The sequence below is a fragment of the Balaenoptera ricei genome, chromosome 16 (assembly GCF_028023285.1).
Source record: "Balaenoptera ricei isolate mBalRic1 chromosome 16, mBalRic1.hap2, whole genome shotgun sequence".
Classification (NCBI taxonomy): domain Eukaryota; kingdom Metazoa; phylum Chordata; class Mammalia; order Artiodactyla; family Balaenopteridae; genus Balaenoptera; species Balaenoptera ricei.
This window is the reverse complement of record NC_082654.1, coordinates 54,525,373-54,544,789: the sequence shown is the minus strand read 5'-3', so window position 1 is coordinate 54,544,789 and position 19,417 is coordinate 54,525,373. Positions and strand designations below refer to the sequence as shown.

Genomic DNA, 19,417 nt, shown 5'->3' with positions numbered 1-19,417 from the left:
GCCTCCCGCCCGGGGTCCCGGTTCCCCCGGATCCCGGACGCGGTCTCTCGTTTCACGTCTCCCCCTTCAAGTGCGACCGGGCAGGGGCGCCGGGCAGTGCTTTCGAATTTTCTGCGGCTTGCGGGGTTCCCTCCGCGGCGGGTCAGACAGCACCCGCCGCGGGCGCCCAGTGCGTCCCCGGCCCCGGGCTCGCGGCGGCGGCGGCGGCGCAGCTCGCTGGAGTTCGACTCTCGGGCAGCGGGGCCGGCGCGGAGTCTCAGGCGGCGGGAGCTAGGCGAGCCCGGCCGCTCGCCCTCCGCACTGCGCTCGGATTGGTCTCTCCCAGACAGTGCTAGCCGAGGGTTGGCTGCGGGCCGGCTGAAGAACAGGTGCACCTTACCGCCCGGACTCGCGGAGCAGCCGCCGAGGAACGCGGCGCGGCGGGCCCGGCGAGCGGCGGCGGCCAGGCCGGCCCCCCCTGTGTCGGAATGCGGCTTTCCGGCGCCTGGCGTTCCGCGGCCGGCCCGCTCAGCCCCTGAAGGCGGCGCGAGGCCCAGGGGCGGCGCGGGCGGGCGCCCCGGGGAGCCGGCCGGGTGCGGCGCCCCGAGGATGCCGGCGCGGCTGGAGCGCATGCAGGCGGCGGGCGGCAGCAGCAACAGCAGCAGCAGACGCGGGGCCCCGGCGCGCAGGAGACCGCTTGCCGGGCTGCAGACGCGCCCCGCCGCTCCCTGACCGGCCGGCAGCGCAGGGGGCCAGTCTAGCCCCTCTTCCGAGCTCCTCGCCGCCCCCTCCCCGGCGCGTCCCCTCCCCGGCCCGCGTCCCCTCCCCCGCTCCTCTCCTCCCCGCCCGCCGCCCGCCTCTCGGGGGGAGGGGCGTGGGGGCAGGGAGCCGATTTGCATGCGGCCGCCGCGGCCGCTGCCTGCGCCCGAGCCCGCCGCCGCCGCCGCCGCCGCCGCCGGAGCCCGCGCCTGCGCCCGGCCCGCGCGGCCCCATGCCTCTGGCGCGGCCCTCGGGGGGGCGAAGGTGAAGACCGGCTCCTAGGATGAGTGAAGGGGCGGCCGCTGCCTCGCCACCTGGAGCCGCTTCGGCAGCCGCCGCCTCGGCCGAGGAGGGCACCGCAGCGGCTGTGGCTGCGGCGGCGGCGGCGGCGGCGGCGGCGGGCGGGGGCCCGGACGGCGGCGGCGAAGGGGCGGCCGAGCCCCCCCGGGAGTTACGCTGTAGCGACTGCATCGTGTGGAACCGGCAGCAGACGTGGCTGTGCGTGGTGCCTCTGTTCATCGGCTTCATCGGCCTGGGGCTCAGCCTCATGCTGCTCAAATGGATCGTGGTGGGCTCCGTCAAGGAATACGTGCCCACCGACCTGGTGGACTCCAAGGGGATGGGCCAGGACCCCTTCTTCCTCTCCAAGCCCAGCTCCTTTCCCAAGGCCATGGAGACCACCACCACGACCACTTCCACCACGTCCCCAGCCACCTCCGCCGGCGGCGCCGCCTCTTCCAGGACGCCCAACCGGATTAGCACCCGGCTGACCACCATCACGCGGGCGCCCACTCGCTTCCCCGGGCACCGGGTGCCCATCCGGGCCAGCCCGCGCTCCACTACGGCACGGAACACTGCGGCCCCCCCGACGGTCTTGTCCACGACAGCCCCTTTCTTCGGTAGCAGCACTCCGGGCTCCCGCCCCCCGGTGCCAGGAACCCCCAGTACCCCGGCCATGCCCTCCTGGCCCACTGCGGCATACGCTACCTCCTCCTACCTTCATGATTCTACTCCCTCCTGGACCCTGTCTCCCTTTCAGGATGCTGCCTCCTCCTCGTCCTCCTCCTCGTCTTCCTCCTCTACCACCACCACGCCAGAAACTAGCACCAGCCCCAAATTTCGTAAGTAAACACTGTGTCTGAACTCTGATTTACTGTTGAGTTTCCATTCTGCCCTCCTGCTGTCCTTTTCCCTCGCCAACGCCTGTCTTCTAGCATCCTTCACCACTCCTCCACCCCCCCACTCCATTCCAGGTTTGGAACACGGAGTGAGAGAATTAAAACTGGCCACAAGGGACGGAAAAGGTGCCGGCCTTTTCCTGTGTGTGTGTGTGCGTGGGGGTAGGGGTGGTGTGAAGCAGAGAGAGATTGTCAGCCAAGCTCCATGGGCCCTACTTCAGTGGGTCCCAAATGAGAACTAACTCCCTTCAAGGGGTTAAAGCGAGTGCAGACCTGCTGGCGAGCTCTGGGATTCGGCTCCTGTTGAGAGCTGGGGAGGGGGAGGGGGGGGAGGGGGGGGAGGGAGGGCCTTCCCAAAAGCACTGAGCCCTTTCCCCGCCCGTGGGAAGGAGAGAAAGAAAAGCACATGTAAATCGACCGACGTTAAACCACGGAGGGAAGTTGTATCCATGTGGGGGTGGGCTGGGGTGTGTGTGTGGTGATTTGATGGAGATGTTGGTACAGTGAAGCTGTAGACACTTCCAGCAGCCCTGACCCGGGCAGGGACCAGGAAGGGTTAATTAGAAGCCATTGTGGGAGGTAGGGAAAGGAGGCGATCCACGGCGAAGGGCTAAACTGATCACCTCCTACCCTGCCCATGGCCATTCCAAGGTGTAGAAACGGATTCTGTGGCCGCGGAGAGTGAGTTAACTAGGGGGAATTAGAAAGGGAGCCCTGCAGAGCTGCCGCCTCTAGGGTCCTGACGGAGGAGGAGTTTTTTCAGCTCTGCCAAGCATTTGCTTTGTTCGTTTCCCAAAGGTGGAGTGTGAACCTCGTCTCCCCTCCCTATATGCCGGAAAAATTTAGGCAAAATGGGACAGAGTTCTGTGCACTCAAGGGTGAGAAAATGAACTCATTTGAAACAGGTCACTCTTTGAATGTAGCTTCTTCACCCTTGGCTCAGTTGCTGCCACTACTGGCCAGTTTCCCCAAGCATGATAGCTTTCTATCTGTCTAGGAGGTGTATATTTTCTCTATACCTTTATACATGTTTTAGATGACTAATTGACCTCCCAGCACCCTCCCACCACCCCACCTTGTTCTTATTCTAAGGAAATTTTAGGAAGGTTCTTAATCTGACTATCAATCAGGATCTGAGAACAGTTTGTGCAACCTGTGAAGGTTATTTAGGACAAACCCCAAGCCTGCCAGTTCAAGTTCTGTGCAAGGCTTTTCTCCAAAAACTGCCTGGCTATGCCTTCTTTATACTGTATTTCTGTTTTGAGCCATAACATCTGGAGGGGAAGGAAGACTGACTGCTCATCATTAACTCTTGAGTAGGAATACCAAGCTTTCAGTCATCTGGGAATTTTTCATTTCTCTGACCTGTGGTCTTAGCTGGGGTGTTATTTAATCCTTGAAACTTTTTGTTTTTGGATTTTTTGTATTTGTGGCTAAAGTCCAAGGAGAGATATTCCTTATGCTTTTACTCTGCTTTGGAAAAAAAATAGGCTAAAAGATAAATTGAGAGAGAGGAGAGGGGAAAGGAGGGAATCTGCCACAAACCAGAATGGCAGTCAAACTGGTAACTTGCTGCTTCTCTCTCCTTTGGCTGAAGCAGTCATTTTTGAGAGCACATTTTCTCAGGAGGTGTGTAGAGGTTTCTCTCAACAAATCTAGCTGCTTGAGTTTTGTGGATGAGTAAAGGATGTGCAAGTGTATGTGCGAACATATTCAATGGCTTGAAAATAGATGCGTTTATCTTGAAGACCCCAGGTTTTTAATCTTTTCTTTTGTTACAGTTGATATGAATAATGGAGTGTGGATGTACTTCTCAGCCTTGTGTGTGTGTTGGGGGGCTTGCATATGGGGGGATATTTCATATTCTTTCTGAATTGATTTCCTTGCTTTCCATTCCAGAGGTCTTTAAAGAAAAACCCAAGGTAATTATTTTCTACCCCTCCATGCTCCCTTCCTACATTCTGTAGAAGGGAATGGCAGCCTGTTTAATAAATAATGATTATTGACACGGCTCTCAGCCCCAAGGAAAAGGGTGGTGGTGGTGGGGGGAGAATCTGTAAATGGTATCAATGTTCACTTAGACATAGAAGGAGTATTTGTTTTATGTGTATCTGAGGTTCAGCTCTTGCTCTTTTTTAAACCTTCAACAGGGAGTTGAATTAAGGGATTTGCAAGTGTGCAAATCCAGCGGAAACTGACCTGGTTTGCCTATATCAACAAGGGAAATTTTAATGAAAGGAAGATTATGTAGTTTCCATAAAAGATGAGTTTAAATAGGTAGGTTGTATGGTTATTTAAAGAAAAAGGATAGTTTAAGTATTTTTTTAAGTCCAAGATTGTAGGATGATTAACAAAAGGAAATAAAGATTTCATTTGAGGGATCATCAGCACTGCTGAAAAATGGGCTGAATATCTTGCATTTGTATTTTTCACTTGTTTCGATTATGTCACCAAAGGTCCCAGGAGAGAAATTCCCCCCCCCCCTTTTTTTTTCTAGCTCCTACTTCCAGACTTCAGTAGATTTTTTTGTTTTCTTTTTTTTTAAGTGAAAGGCATGGATTGTGTTGTAGCACCCGAGGACAACTAAGAATGATGCTTTTTTCTTTTTTTTTTCCTTGAGACTAACTCACAAATTCTTTAATTGCCAGGGTCTATGCTTTTAAATTGAACACAAGGCTTATAGAATGAATGTCTTTGTGTTCGTCTTAGGTCAGTCCGAAGGATCCTGTCTGTAAAGGCAGCACAGCTCTTTGGAGTGGAAGAGGCGGGTTCATTCTAGAATAAACACCCTTGCTAATGGGTAATAGGATTTTTGCAAGCAAAAGCTATATTTGCTATGGGAAGGCGCATTTTAGGAGACTGTTTCTAATTTTCTGTAGGATTAAAGGCAAAGAAAGATTGAATTTGAAAGGCAGAGGGAGGAGAAGAGGGGTTTGGAAGTTGACTCTTCTCATCCTGCAACCTTTAGAACATGAGCCAGACCAAAACTTTCTTCTGTGTTACTGGGGTGTCTTGGGTTCCCAAATAGTTTCCCAGGACTCGCCTTTCCTTCAGATGCTTTAAAAACAAATATCTTGAACATACTGCCTTTAAGAGGTTATTTCCCCCAAAATGTCTTTGAAACATTTTACAGCTGTAAGTGTAGGGTTAGTTTACACATTTTTTAGTCCAAAGGGAGGTTTACTGCAGACAGTAGAGGAACAGTGATTTTGACCAGTGTGTAAGCAACCTTTTATGGCACATTGAATTGTATTTTCAGACTTGAAAGGCATATGCATATGTAGAATGTTGTCAGTGCACATGTGGATTGTTATTTTACTCAGCAGAAAGCACTGTTTAACAGATAGAAGACAAGAGTCCTTGGCTAAATTCAAGCACTAAAGACAAAGAGCCACTTTCAATGGGTTATTCTTTGGGTCATATTTGGAAGGTATATAGCTAATTCCAATGAGTAAGATCACAAATCTTGAATAGTGTATTTAGTAAAGAAATAAATATAAAGTGTATCATTGATGTTTAAACATGGTAGGGTGATAATTTTAGTATAACCAAGTCTACTTAAATCAAACGTTACCCAGTCAAACGTGTAATTTTGAAGAGTTCCATTGATAACATTGACAATTTTCTTATCTGTCCTCTTTCTTTCTATAAATTTATTTATTTATTTATTTTTGGCTATGTTGGGTCTTTGTTGCTGGGCTCAGGTTTGCTCTAGTTGAGACGAGCGGGGGCTACTCTTCATTGTGGTGTGCGGGCTTCTCACTGCGGTGGCTTCTCTTGTTGTGGAGCACGGGCTCTAGGCACATGGTCTTCAGTAGTTGTGGCACGTGGGCTCAGTAGTTGTAGCTCGCGGGCTCTAGAGCGCAGGCTCAGTAGTTGTGGCGCACGGGCTTAGTTGCTCCGCGGCATGTGGGATCTTCCCGGACCAGGGCTCGAACCCGTGTCCCCTGCATTGGCAGGCGGATTCTTAACCACTGCGCCCCCAGGGAAGCCCTTAACTATTCTTTTTAGACATCTTCAGTCTTTCAGTAAAAGTACTCTGAGTTGCTTTATAAGCAGCCTCAGGTATAATTTGTTTAAATAAAGTTACTCCTATGTTGTCTTCTATCTATTGATACATGAATCGAGGCCTTCAGAGGAATTCCAACATAGAAAGGACTGACCCCAATCATGTGTGGTTGCCAAAGTGAGAGGATTCAGAGTTCGAGATCAATATTTCATATGAAATTCAGTTGAGAGCTTTGTTTATGAGCACATGCTGCAGCCTGAGTATGTTTTGATTTCCTTTGGCCTTAATACAGGATTACGAGACTTTTCTACTTTAGTCAATTATACTGTACATTTTACTCTTCAGACACTTACCTTTTGCTTCATGATCCTAACAGAAAAAAAAGGGGGGGGGAGGGGTGTGGGCATAGAATCGGCAAGGCTCTTTTTAGAACATTGTTAATTTGGTCTCAGTGCCTTAAGGCTGTGGTTTAAGCCTTTCTTCCTCCGCTACTCGTGACTGAGCTAGAAGGGGTTGGCAGTGCTAATTGAGAGCTCCTTTTGCATGCTTGGTTGGTGAATCCAGCCACCTTTGTATCTGTGCAATTTCCCGGACAGCCTTTTTTTTTTTTTTTTTTTTTTTTAACACAGTGTTGATCCACATATTTGTCAGAAAGAAAAACAAACAAACAAAAAAAGCTTCAAAAAAGCTGGTGTGTGGCAGCTTCTCTCTGTTACTAAAGAAACCAACTTTTCTAAATCCAGGTTGAGCCATAAGCAAGAGTGCAGAGTTTGAAAGCAGTGCTGTCCTGGGAGGTCTAGTGTTTGGAGGAACAAGATCTCTCTTCGCCCCCTGGCATACTCTCCTGGCTCTTCCCCCTCTACCCAGCACAATGAGAAGATGGATGATTTTCAGCTCCCTTCTCATGTAGAAATTCTTTCCTCATAACCTCTCCTATCCAGTGCCAAACATATCTCAATATTCTATCTCAGGTGTCAAAAATGGAACATGAAAGTTGGCCCTGAAATATGTAAGAGCAAGGAAAGAGCCATAAATCTAAGTCTGTAAAATGCATTTGAATTGCTTGTGAATAGAACTGAAATTCATTTTTCTCCCTTTGAATCTGTTTTTATCTTCAGACTTTTGTGTTGGGTGAGGCACAGAGCTGGTACTGCCTTGGCAAATACCACTGAGACATTTTTGGATCCTAGAAATTTTACTTATCTACACCAAAAAAAGTGTTTCCTCCAGAACCATGTACATATGGAAGGCAGGATGGAGGAATAGACTGTTTAAAGCTTTGTAATATCAGGATGAAAATGTACCTAAATCCATTCATGTGATTATTAATGAAAGTAGTAGGACACATGGTTAGTTTGGTTTTCCATTTTCACCACTTTTTCTCGGAGGACTTCCGGTACTCCTACCTTACCCAGTCTTTTATAGAATTGGATCTACATGACTCTGTCTGAAGGCCCCTTACAGACTTTTGATTATTTTATTTTAGCCCTTTATTCCTTAGCTTATATTATAAGCAGTAGTCATTAAAAGAAATTTTCTTAGATATTCTTAACATTGCCTTGTCATTTCAAGTTGTTTTAAAAGTCAACCCTTTTGGTAAGACATGTTAGACTAAGTTGATGTAGAATGTTCAGAAAAAAACCTACCCATTTATGCAATTGAGTTATTAAATTGTCTTGGTGTTTTATTTTTTAATTAAAAAACATTTTTTTTGAAGATTCCAAAAACTTGGTGGAAGACTAATGGCCATTTGTTGTCCCACATAGATTGGTTTACAGATCATACTAATTTTGACAGTACTTATTATCTGATTCCATAAAACGATTGTACAATTGAATATGCGCTATTATATACATTCATATAGTTATGTTTTCGGAATGTCATGTTTTGATTTTTAAATTTATTTTAATGAATATTTATTAAACCCTGATTTGGGGTATTACTATGCTGGTAGTTAGTTAATTTAAAAAGTCTATAAAAGTAATGGTTTAAAAAACAGAAAATTAAAATAAAACTTCAAATGTATACAACATTCATTCTCCCATATCTTGGACGTAGGCGTTTTTTTTGAATGTGTCTCTTAGTTTGAACTTAGCGTCTTTTTCTTTTTCTTTTCCATAAGCCACTTTTCCATAAGTGTCTTCAAAGACACTGGTGAAGGAATTTTAACCCAGATTTTTCATAGATACTATAATATCCCCCCTGCCCTGGAAATCTTTTGCAGTTTTTTTTTTCTTTTACAGTTTTCTTGCCCATATAATTCAAAGTAATTTTCTTTCTTCCTTCCTTCCTTCCTTTCTTTCTCTTTCTTTCTCTCTCTCCCTCCCTCCCTCCCTCCCTCCCTCTCTCTCTCTCTCTCTCTTTCTTTCTTTCTTTCAACAACTCACCGTTTGGAGTTTCTTCAAAGCATTCAGCTATGTTTTAATAGAAATTACAGTTATCTTTCATTTCTACAATCATATATCATTGGCTTACATAAAATTTAACTAAATTACATAATCGCAATAAGAACAACTGATATAAACAGGTTTGTTACCCCCACTGAGTGTTGGTAAGCCTACAACCCAAAAGGAGTTTACAGAGGTGTGCAGGCTTCCTTCAGGTTTGCCTGCTGGCTGTGACCTTCTCACAGTGCAGTGGCCCTGACTGTGTCCATCACACTGGAGGAGTGGTGACAGCAAGCTGGCTAAGGATTAGGAAAGCGCCTCCTTTGTAGGTAATAGTATTGAAAATGTAAGTCAGTCATGACCATATATTTCAGGAACTTCAGTGGGCGGATGACAACGTTTGGTATAGAAAGAAAAAAATCCAAAAAACCTGTAGCCTTGAATACCATGATAACTATGCACCCTCAAAGAACCAGTTTATTCTCTCTGAACTTTAACTTCCTCCTCTGGGATAATGAGGGGGTGATGATAATAACCTGCTTCGTATACCACTTCTAAAAGAGCTTATAAGCTGCAAACACTCTACTGTTTTTTTTTTTAAATAAATTTATTTATTTTTACTTATTTATTATTTTTGGCTGTGTTCGGTCTTTGTTGCTGTGTGCGGGCTTTCTCTAGTTGCAGCGAGTGGGGGCTCCTCTTCGTTGTGGTGCTCGGGCTTCTCACTGCGGTGGCTTCTCTTGTTGCAGAGCATAGGCTCTAGAGCGTGCGGGCCTCACTAGATGTGGCGCATGGGCTCAGTAGTTGTGGCTCGTGGGCTGTAGAGCGCAGGCTCAGTAGTTGTGGCTCACGGGCTTAGTTGCTCCGTGGCATGTGGGATCTTCCTGGACCAGGGCTTGAACCCGTGTCCCCTGCATTGGCAGGCGGATTCTTAACCACTTTGCCACCAGGGAAGCCCCACTCTACTGTTTTTATGTCAAGAGAAATGGGAAATGGATAGACTAGGTATTTTCATCCAAAACCACATTAAGCCATTGAATTCAGTTGAAATATTGGAGCTAGTTTGCTATATCTAGCTTGAGGGATCTTCCATCACAATGAGGGATGATTATTCTTGCATGCCCTTGGATCTCTCCTGTATTCCTCTCTGATACCCTGACACACACAATAGAATATGGTGTGGAAATCTCCCTCAGATCACCTTGGAAGTTTAATCACAAACTGGAGCCCACCATTTCTCATCCTTTGCTTGGTAGATGGTTTTGTAGTCTGTTTTGCACATATGTTTCTCAAAGAGAGGAACTGAAATTTGGGAGAAAATGAGTGAGATTGTTGAATTATAATTATCTGGAAATCTGAAACCCGCAAAAATCTGAAGATTTTTGATGAAAGAAAGGATGCCCTTATGGTTCCTTTTAGTTCCATTCCCACACTGTCTTATTGTCATTGAATCTTTGGAGTTTGGAGAGAACTTTAGTAAAAATGGGTCACGTCTGCATTGCATTCTCTTCCCCCTCTTAATTGAAGAGTTATTGTGGTTTAGGTTCCAGAGGATTAATGGCTTGCTTGTGCCCACCAAAGAGCTCTTTTAGATGTATGCTTTTGTACTTCAGGGCACTTTAATATTAGCATTTTGAAAACATCTTGCTTCAAGTCTGTGTTTTTTGGAAACTTCATCCTGAATTATATTTCAAAGTATTACTTCTTTTTGTTATGAGCCTTTATTTTTCAAGACATGTTGGTGATTGTACATAAATCATAGATTGCCATTCCCAGGCATAAAAAGAGGCTAGTCAGAAACAAGCCTGTAAACTGAATTCAGAATTTAGTTTAATAATAGAAGTTCAGCAGCTTCCAATGATAAGATTTTGTCTTTGAGGACTCTTCCTAGAAGTGATAGTATGTATCATGGATGCAATATACAGTGTAAGAGCAAGAAAAAAAATCTTCTGAATCTATGCAACTACTTTAGCAGTAATACATTACAGCCGCGGTTTTGAGAAGAGAATTTTTATGCTAAGCATTTGATAAGAATTCTTGAACATATTAGCCTACTTCCTAAGATACCCTTCCCGTGACTACATATGACCTTTGGTCTGATCTTCCAGTGAATTGCCAGGGAGTTAGAATTTCACTAAGAGAAAATCACACCCTTATCATCATTTTGGGTTCAGACTCTAATTGATTTCTGTGCCTTGAATTTTACTTTTAGACATGGGGAAGAATTCTTCACAGAATCTCAGTCTTGGAAGGGGCTTGAGAATTTAGGTGATAACTAGAGCTGCCATTTGTCGAGTTTTACTCTGTGCTAGGAGGGTCCACACTTTACATACTTTGTCTTATTTATTTATTGAAACAAGGATTAAAAGACAGGCATTTAGACCTGTAGCCTAGTCTGATTATCTAAATTATGCAGGTAATCGAGCTGGGCTTAGATTGGTTATATAATTTGCCTAGGACATGTGTAAGTGGCATAGTTTGAAGAATCAGGAAGATGGGAAGATCATTTTATAGGTAATCTCTTCCCACTTTAAATCCTAAGGCATTGACACAGTGTTGATATATCTATGTATATTACCTGTTTCAAGCCCCTAGCTCATAGCCAGTGACGTTTGCCATTATAAACTGCATAAATGGCACATCTGCTCATACCTGTTCTTTGCTATAGTAAAGGGAGCCTTTAATAACCAGAGAAATTTCCCTGGTTTCCAGTCCAAGGAGAAATTTAGGGAGATAGTTCAACAAAAGATAAAGAATGTGTTCTTCTAAACTTCTATTCCTTGATTTTCTTAACTCTCTATTTCCTCCTGTGGCTGCTTATAGGTGATTCAATAGAACAGTGACAGAAAACAGTTACAGACTTTATTTCTCTACTTCCTGAAATCTAGCCAAAATTGTCTTCTCTGCTCATTCTAAACTTGCTTTTGATTGCAGTAGTTACTGCATCGTATGCTGACAGTGGCCTGTGGAAACGTGTTAGGGAACATTTGGAGTAATAGCCTTGAGGTTCTCCTGACCCTAAAATACCAGCCCTACCAAGTAAATGTTGGGTGTTGCAGGTATGCAGTGTTTCCTGCAGAGCGTCTGAATTCCCTTTTGGAACCATCCTGCAAGTTACCCACCATTGACTAGCCCATGGTAATTTGAAGAGGAACTTTGGTGAGAGCCTGATAGTCTGCCAAGGATACCACCAACTGGACCCAATCATTACTTACTAGTTTGATTTTGATGTGTAGCAAGGGGTCCCTAAGAACAGATTTTCTGAAGGTTAAAATGAAAGGTGATTGTGATGTTTACTTTTGCTAACTCGTAAAAAGAAAACAGAAATAGATCAAATACTAAGATCAGGTTATATAGTCTTTGAATAGCTATGCTGAAAGGTAGGAATACTGTAACGTCAGGAAACAAGTATTGTCAAAATCCCATAAGACTGTGAATGAATTCTGTAGACTAAGAATGACGGCTGTACTCATAAAGAAGAGAGGGAATGAGATTGCTTACCCAAACTTATTGTTAAACAAAAGTTTTTGTCAGCATGATGGCAAAATCTAGAGACTCTAGGAATAGAAAAGTGAAAATGGGGTGCAGCAATGTTTATATTAAACACTGTCTTGACTGAATTCCATTTAACTGAGTCTTCAATATGAGACTCTTTTCTGTGTTAAAAAAAACTGACAAATGCCCTCTTCATGCCAAACGGTCACAGTTGGTAGGGCTTCTGCCTTCAACAAATGAGTGGTGTGTTTACCAAATGTTAGTTGTATTAGCTCCCAAACTTATTTATGCTGGTTGTTCTTGTTACTGTAATTAGGTAATGTATTTAAATAATACTCAAACCAATGAATTAATTGTGGTTTTTATTAGAACTAAGTTGATTACTTTGGATATACTCCATAATGAGAAGTCACTGAAAAAATGCTTGTTGAAGAAGTTGTGGGCAATTTTAAGGGAAAATATATTTATATATCCATAAGAAATCTGCACTTGGATTGTTTCACATGTGGCTTTAAGTTCTCATTCCTCAGTAAATAAATTGAAACTGAAAAAAATCACAGTATACATTTGTGGTGTGGTTTTTCACAAGAAGGGTAACAGAAATTTATTCAGTGAAAAGTCTTGAATACCACAGCCAAATATTTGGCAAGTGAATGTGCATTTGTATGTTTTAGGTTCAAATAAAAGAAATAATAAATAAAATAAATTTTACTTTACCCATGTGATAGATTTACAAAGCCATTAATTTGTGTTTTTAATAATTTTAAGTATATTGGAAAATGTTTACTATATAATTATCTAAAACTTCTTGGGTAGAAAATTATATAAGATGCTGATTATATAAAGCTATGTCGACTAATAGATTTAATAAATAGTAACTATAGTCAAGGAAAGTATGCAAAATTGTTAATGGTGATGATTTCTGGTTTGTGGAATAGGAATGCCATTTAATTTATTGCACTTTGCTGTAGTTTCAAAGTTTTATTTAATGGTCATGAATTATCTCTCTAATTAGAAGTTATTAAACTTTTGAAGAAGTAAAGAATAAGATCCATGAATCAGTTCAATTATTGGTCTTGGTTCTGTGAAGATTTTTTTTTCTAGTCTAGGAGTTTGTGTCTTCATTGGTGGTGTCAGCATTAAAGTGTTGGCTGAGTTGGGTTCCTGCTGTGAAATGCAGATGTGGAGAAATATAAATGCATTTCATTTGCTCATGGGAAGTAATGCCTTATTGAAGGCAGTGTCTTACCCTGGGCCTTGGATTATTAGCCTTGATCTTATAAGGATAAAAAAGATGGTAGCTTTACTGTGTTACTTAATGGCTCTTCCAGTCTGCAGAAGCTGGGCAGTCTTTAGTAGTATTGCTAAGGATGGATATAGCCTGTAGAAGTCAACCAGTTGTGGGTATACTAACCAATTACCTGGTCTTTTTTTAAGGATCAAATGACAGGAAAATGCAAAGGCTAATTTGTAGCGCTGGGTCTTATAAGGGAGGGCTTAGGTCACATACGAACAGGTGGGATGACCAATTCAAAGATTTACTAGATGCTGTAAGCCTCTCAAAGAATCATAAGGTGTTTATTCACATAAAAAAGTTAGGTGGTTGGAAAGAGGTGATTTGTAGGACACATAGTTCTTAATTTGGTCATGAGTTGTGCTCAAAGTCTTTTTTTTTTTTTATAAAGACAACTTTATTTATTTATTTATTTATTTATGGCTGTGTTGGGTCTTCGTTTCTGTGCGAAGGCTTTCTCTAGTTGTGGCAAGCGGGGGCCACTCTTCATCGCCGTGCGCGGGCCTCTCACTATCGCGGCCTTTCTTGTTGCGGAGCACAGGCTCCAGATGCGCAGGCTCAGTAGTTGTGGCTCACGGGCCTAGTTGCTCCGCGGCCTGTGGGATCTTCCCAGACCAGGGCTCGAACCCCTGTCCCCTGCATTGGCAGGCAGATTCTCAACCACTGCGCCACCAGGGAAGCCCTCAAAGTCAAAGTCTTTTAAGATAGCTCCCAAATACATTGGTGAGCAAAAAGAGAACAAAAAAATGATTCTGTATATATAATGTTAAACGTTAGAAGTCAAGATAGTGATTGTCTTTGGGAAGGAGGCAGGTATTGACTGGAAGGAGACCGAAGATATGGGGCTTTAGGATATTGGTAATATGCTAATGATCTGGGGACTTATCACATAGGTGTGTTCTATTTCCCAGAATTCACCAAGCTTCATGCTTATGATTTGTGCACTTTTTATATACATCAGTACAAACTTAACTGTATAAAAGAAATCTTTCAAAACATTCCTTTGGCCTATACTTCGTGTTCCCAGGGTGGTAGCCTGAATGTGTGGATTGTTCCATTTATAGACACTGGATTGTAATTCTCAGTGTTTGTTGTTCATGCCTCACAGTCTAGTAAGGGCAAAGAGGGTCTTCGCAGCTTCAGCAGCTTCCTTTGTTCTCAGGATCCTGGCTTAGTGAGACGCCATGGAGATGCCCACACTCCTTTTCAATTGTATCCTTTCTGAATGGACATCTTGTGTTTATATTACATAAAATTTTCTTTCACCCGTATCAGGAGTGTTTCTGATACAGCATAAGTTACCATGCTTTTCACACATCTTACACATGTAAACCATACTTATTTCCAAGAGTGACTTTATACATACAGTTCTGCAAGCATTAGAGTGATACAAGGGAAAGCCAATTCATTATCTGCATTTATGGTTTTGTCGAGAAGCCCACAACTTACATTCCAGCGAATAATTAAGTGCAGTGTGTGATTCCAACTGAAAAGTATATTAAGCCCTTTCAGAAAGTAGTGATCAGAGCAGGCATAGGTAGTTTCAAGGGAGAATTTGTTTAGGCAGAGAAATGGGCAGGTGAGGCCAGGGGAGAAAAAGGTCATTAACAAACAGGTTACCGCTTTAAAGGGACATAACAGCTGGCTCACATCTGTGTGTCTGGCCTGGTGGGCAAAGAGGGCCTCTTGGAATTAACGAAACAGCTTCACCTTTTCCTTAGGGCAGGGCCTGATTCAGGAGGGAGGATTTGGGAGGACTTCGCTAGGCTGCTATGGGAAATCACAGTCAGGGTTGGTTCAAGGAATGTGCACAGTAATCTGTGTTATTTTCACAAGATGCAAGGTCTCCAGGATGACTTAGAGGGAGGAACAAGCAACAAATTGTAAAGGTTCTCCAAGGCTCATTTGTCCCACGTCATTTAGATATGGTCTTGACTCGTGCTGAATCTGTTTAAGTATTGACTTCATTCCAGTGCCTCTTCAAAGTGCTGCAAGAATCAGTAGAATTGGTGTGTTTTAAAATGTTTAGTTTTTTTCCATAGTCACATCAACACAGCCCTAGATTTAACCCAAAATAGTAGCTTTCAAATATCTAAAAATTTGCAAGTGGAGACACAAGGAGAATAGCAAGAAGATATGCTTGATTTTTACTGCTTCACCTTAATTAACCTGTGACTTCAGATTTTCCGGAGGCAAGAAACTACTCTATGAATTGATGGCCATGCCATCCCTCTTGTTTCATCTGAGGTCGTCTTTCCAGAAGCCACTCAGCACCTTTTGGGATTGAGTGCTGACACTGCATGACATTCAAAAGGCAAAGGCACTGTTGATCCCCTTGTGCACTTATCACATGGTGAGGAATGAGAGGGGGAAGACCCTGATGTCTCAGGAACCCTGAGGATGGATGTCTGGCTGGCCTGCCAGAGAGCTTCTCTTGTAGATGCAGGAACTACAGCCGTTCATTTACATATCGACAGCTAAAATTAGTTGTGTCACCCCACCTTGTTCACCATAAAGAAGAACCTTCAGATTAAAATTGGATTCATCACTCTTACGGGCTTACTTGGTTGCTCCTTGTTACCAGATAGAGGGGCTATAACACTGTGTAAGTGTAAATGTTAAATTAGTATTAAGAGCCAGTGGTGTCTCTCCTATATTTCTTACTGATCAGACAATTTTCACTGATGTCAACGTTTATAATAAGCCAGTTGATACTACTGTTATTTGCTTGGAATATTCTCAGTGTATCTTTTTTTTTTTTGACTTAGATAAGGGTAATTTTTTTTTTTTTTTTTTTTAGTTATTTGTTTAGGCCTTTGTGTATTTGATCAGAAGAGATTTTTGAAAGGCAGGCAGCAAAGCTGTAACAAAGTCAGTATTAAATCGGTGTTTCTCCTTTATCATTTGGTTTTTAAGCTTCTAAGTGACCTTCTGTGGTACCACATTGATGCTAATCTTTCATCATGAGCAGCTCTGAGTAATTTATGATAAATAATGAAATGCTGTTTCCTACAGTGCGCTGCAAATGGCTGAGTGCTGCAAAAGTCTAAAGAGCTCTATTACTTCTAAATGATTAGATAACACAAAAATGTTAACCCTAAAGAAAAAAGGTCCAGTAGCACATGCTGCTTGCTAAGCACAGTTCCTCCTGCCTGGTACCTTCTGATAGGCTTTGTGCATCTGAACTCTGCATCTGATAGGCTTTGTGCATCTGAACTCTGAACTCTGGGACTGGCCTCTGAACAGTTATCTTCTAGAATAGCAAGGAGAGGTTTATGCCTTTCAGCTAGTTGGGTTGGCTTGGAGCAACAGTGGTTTGTTTATTTGGAGTGGGGGAAGGGAGGAACTTGCAAAATTTGTTTACAATTTGAAACCTTTAATTAATTTTAAAAAATGGTGTTACCAGTGGCAAGGACTTGGATGCTAGGATGCAACAATTTAAAATGTTTTGTTCGAGCACAGATATTGAAAATGGATATTAAAAAGCAAACATTAAAATGATTTTATCAGAACAAAGCTTTATAGATGCTTTAAAAAAATTATATAGATGTTTTTTCAAAATTAACTCTTATCAGTGTTGCGTTTTCTCTCATCCACATGTGCAAAAATGGAGACATAGCAAACATATATCTGATTTGTAACTCTCAGCTTTCTTGTCATACTCTGTAATGTATTAGTACAGTTGTTAAATGTTGTCCACAGTGAATATGTGTGTCCTCATCCTTGTTGCCATAAAATAGCTGCATATCTAAGTGTTAGGGTTTGAAGCCTTTAATTGCCAGGTACAGAAAGTCTTTATGTACTACATCCCATTGTGAAAATTGAATTAAATTGCTGGTCAGGGAGCTCTTTATACTGCCAAGAGAGTCTCTTTGTGAGCAAAACATAGAGAAGGGTGGTCTTTGGCCAGTGGTACTTCTAAACTCAAACACTTTGCTGAAGTTTGCCATGGAACTTCCTCACATTTCCCCAGACATTATTACTTTGCCAAATGAAATCATCTGTTCCCCCTACTAGAACTACATTCTTTCTTCCAGATATCAGCTATGAGGTATGAAATGAATTGCATAAAAATAAATTACACATACTGCATTTTGGAAAGTGTACCCTAGCTGTTCCATCAATTATTCTTCACTGCTGTGCTGGGAAGTCCATCTTAACCTCAATTATCAGTTACATGCAATCAGTTGAACCTCTGGACCTTGCCAAAATAGACATGGTTTCATGCCAGGAAAATCAGGCTGTTTGAATGTTCTAGAATATTGTTGCTTTAGATGAAAAAGAGTTGTGGTCCTGTCTCATGGGAGAGAAAGAGTCAAGGAAGGAAAGCTGTTTGATGCATGGACTATATGGCTCCCCTTCTTGACCATCTACCATCTAAAGTTTGGTGTAGGTGGCACTGTGGCATTAGCAGTACGGTCCACTTCAGGCATCTGAGCAAGGACTCTGAAGTTTATAGATTATCCAGGATTTTTTTTAAAAAATAAATAAATAAACTTATTTATTTATTTATTTGGCTGTGTTGGGTCTTCGTTGCTGCGCGCGGGCTTTCTCTAGTTGCAGGGAGCGGGGGCTACTCTTCGTTGCGGTGCGCGGGCTTCTCATTGTGGTGGCTTCTCTTGTTGCGGAGCACGGGCTCTAGGCGCACGGGCTTCAGTAGTTGTGGCGCGCGGGCTTCAGTAGTTGTGGCGCACGGGCTTAGTTGCTCCACGGCATGTGAGATCTTCCCAGCCAAGGGCTCAAACCCGTGTCCCCTGCATTGGCAGGCGGATTCTTAACCGCTGTGCCACCAGGGAAGCCCTATCCAGGCTTTTTAACAATCTCCATATGCCTAGTCTACCACTTCCTCTTTGATGCTCCACCATGTTGTAAACTGTGAACAAAAGAATCTGATGAATAGGAGGTGATTTGCATGGAGCCTAGGGAGAGGCTAGAGAGTCTTACCCTAAGGAAGTTTATGTTCTTTTGTATAAACTTGTTAATTCTTACTTTTTTTTTTTGCTTCCAAGGAAAATTGGAAATAAGATAATTAGAAGAGTGGTTTTCAATGGGAGAAAAGTAATTAAGGCACAGTGGGAAGGCCACTGGGCCTGGTTTAGGAATGTAGGCCTACTGCTGTCACTCAGGTTTTTCTGTAAATGAGGCTGTTGGACAAGGCATTCCCTGAGTCTCCTTTTGGCAAAGAATCCCTGAAGCCAAGTTGTAAATTTGAGATGAAAATATTAGTGGAATTTTTGGGTTACTAATTCTGCTGGCTTTTTCCCCACCCCACCACCAGCCCCCTTTCTCTCTCTTTCCCTCTCTCACATATGTAGGCATACATACATATACACACAGGGGTATTTTGGGGGCGGGATATTTTTGGTGGGATATTTTGCAGTTCAGGATTTAGTTACCCCCATGTTTCAGTGTGCTGCATAGGTGTGCCTTGATTACATCCTAAAGTCCAGGGAACTTTGCTTGTTTACAATTTTAAAAAAGAATTCCTTATCCTTCCCCTGACAGATGTAGAGCTTGGTAGCCAGCTGTAGGTCTGTTACTGCAAAATATATATAGATATTCATAGAAAAGTAAATGGATGCCAAAAATAGAGGTATGCCCGCAGGAGTTACTGGCACACACAAAATATTTCGTTTGGAAGCATAAATAAATTCATCCAGTTCTAGATATAATCACAATATCTTTCTCACTGAATTAAACAGAATTCCTAGTTGCCAAATTTTCCAGAGTGTTACAAGAAGAACAGAGGACTAAGGAGTGGTATTTCTAAGGCAGTATTATAAATGTGTCTAAATGTAAGGCATTATTTCCTGGCATGTTGGTTGGCATGGGGATTCTGATATCAGAATGTGGTTCCATCTGTCAGATGTAACCTAGCTGTGCGTTAGAGCACAGCTCTGACCTGTGACAGAGTCAGAGTGACATTAATTCAAACCTGAGGTGGCTAATGTTGATATTTGACCTTTTTTCTTAGAGCACCTTCCTCATTATTAAATAAGGCATGTTCAGTATAGAAAATTAGAAAATATAAGCAGTAAGAGGAAAAGTCAACTGAGTTCTACCATCCAGAATAAGAGAATTATTATCTTTTTGTTGACTATTAGACTAATTTGTTCCTCTGTGAAAATGTATTTTTTTCAAAAATGAAATTATACTCTAATACTCTTTTAGCTATCTTTTTGCACTTTATGTTAAAATATTTCTTTGTCACTCTATCTATAACGTGGTTCTGTGCTGAAGTATATGGCCATACTAAAATATAATGCGCTTATCACCTGTTGAGAATTTAGTTTGTTTCAGTTTGGTCATAATTATA

At 43.0% G+C, this 19,417-nt stretch overlaps 1 protein-coding gene across 4 annotated transcripts in view; it reads left to right on the top strand.

Moving 5' to 3' along the window:
- Nucleotides 1-1,021: 1,021 nt before the first annotated feature.
- NRG3 (neuregulin 3) overlaps nucleotides 1,022-19,417 on the top strand; it is a 1,107,816-nt gene continuing 1,089,420 nt past the window's right edge. For all 4 annotated transcript variants that reach the window (XM_059899580.1, XM_059899579.1, XM_059899578.1 and 1 more), the window contains exon 1: nucleotides 1,022-1,859. In XM_059899580.1, coding sequence (XP_059755563.1) covers nucleotides 1,022-1,859 — 838 coding nt within the window. The remainder of the gene's footprint in view (nucleotides 1,860-19,417) is intronic.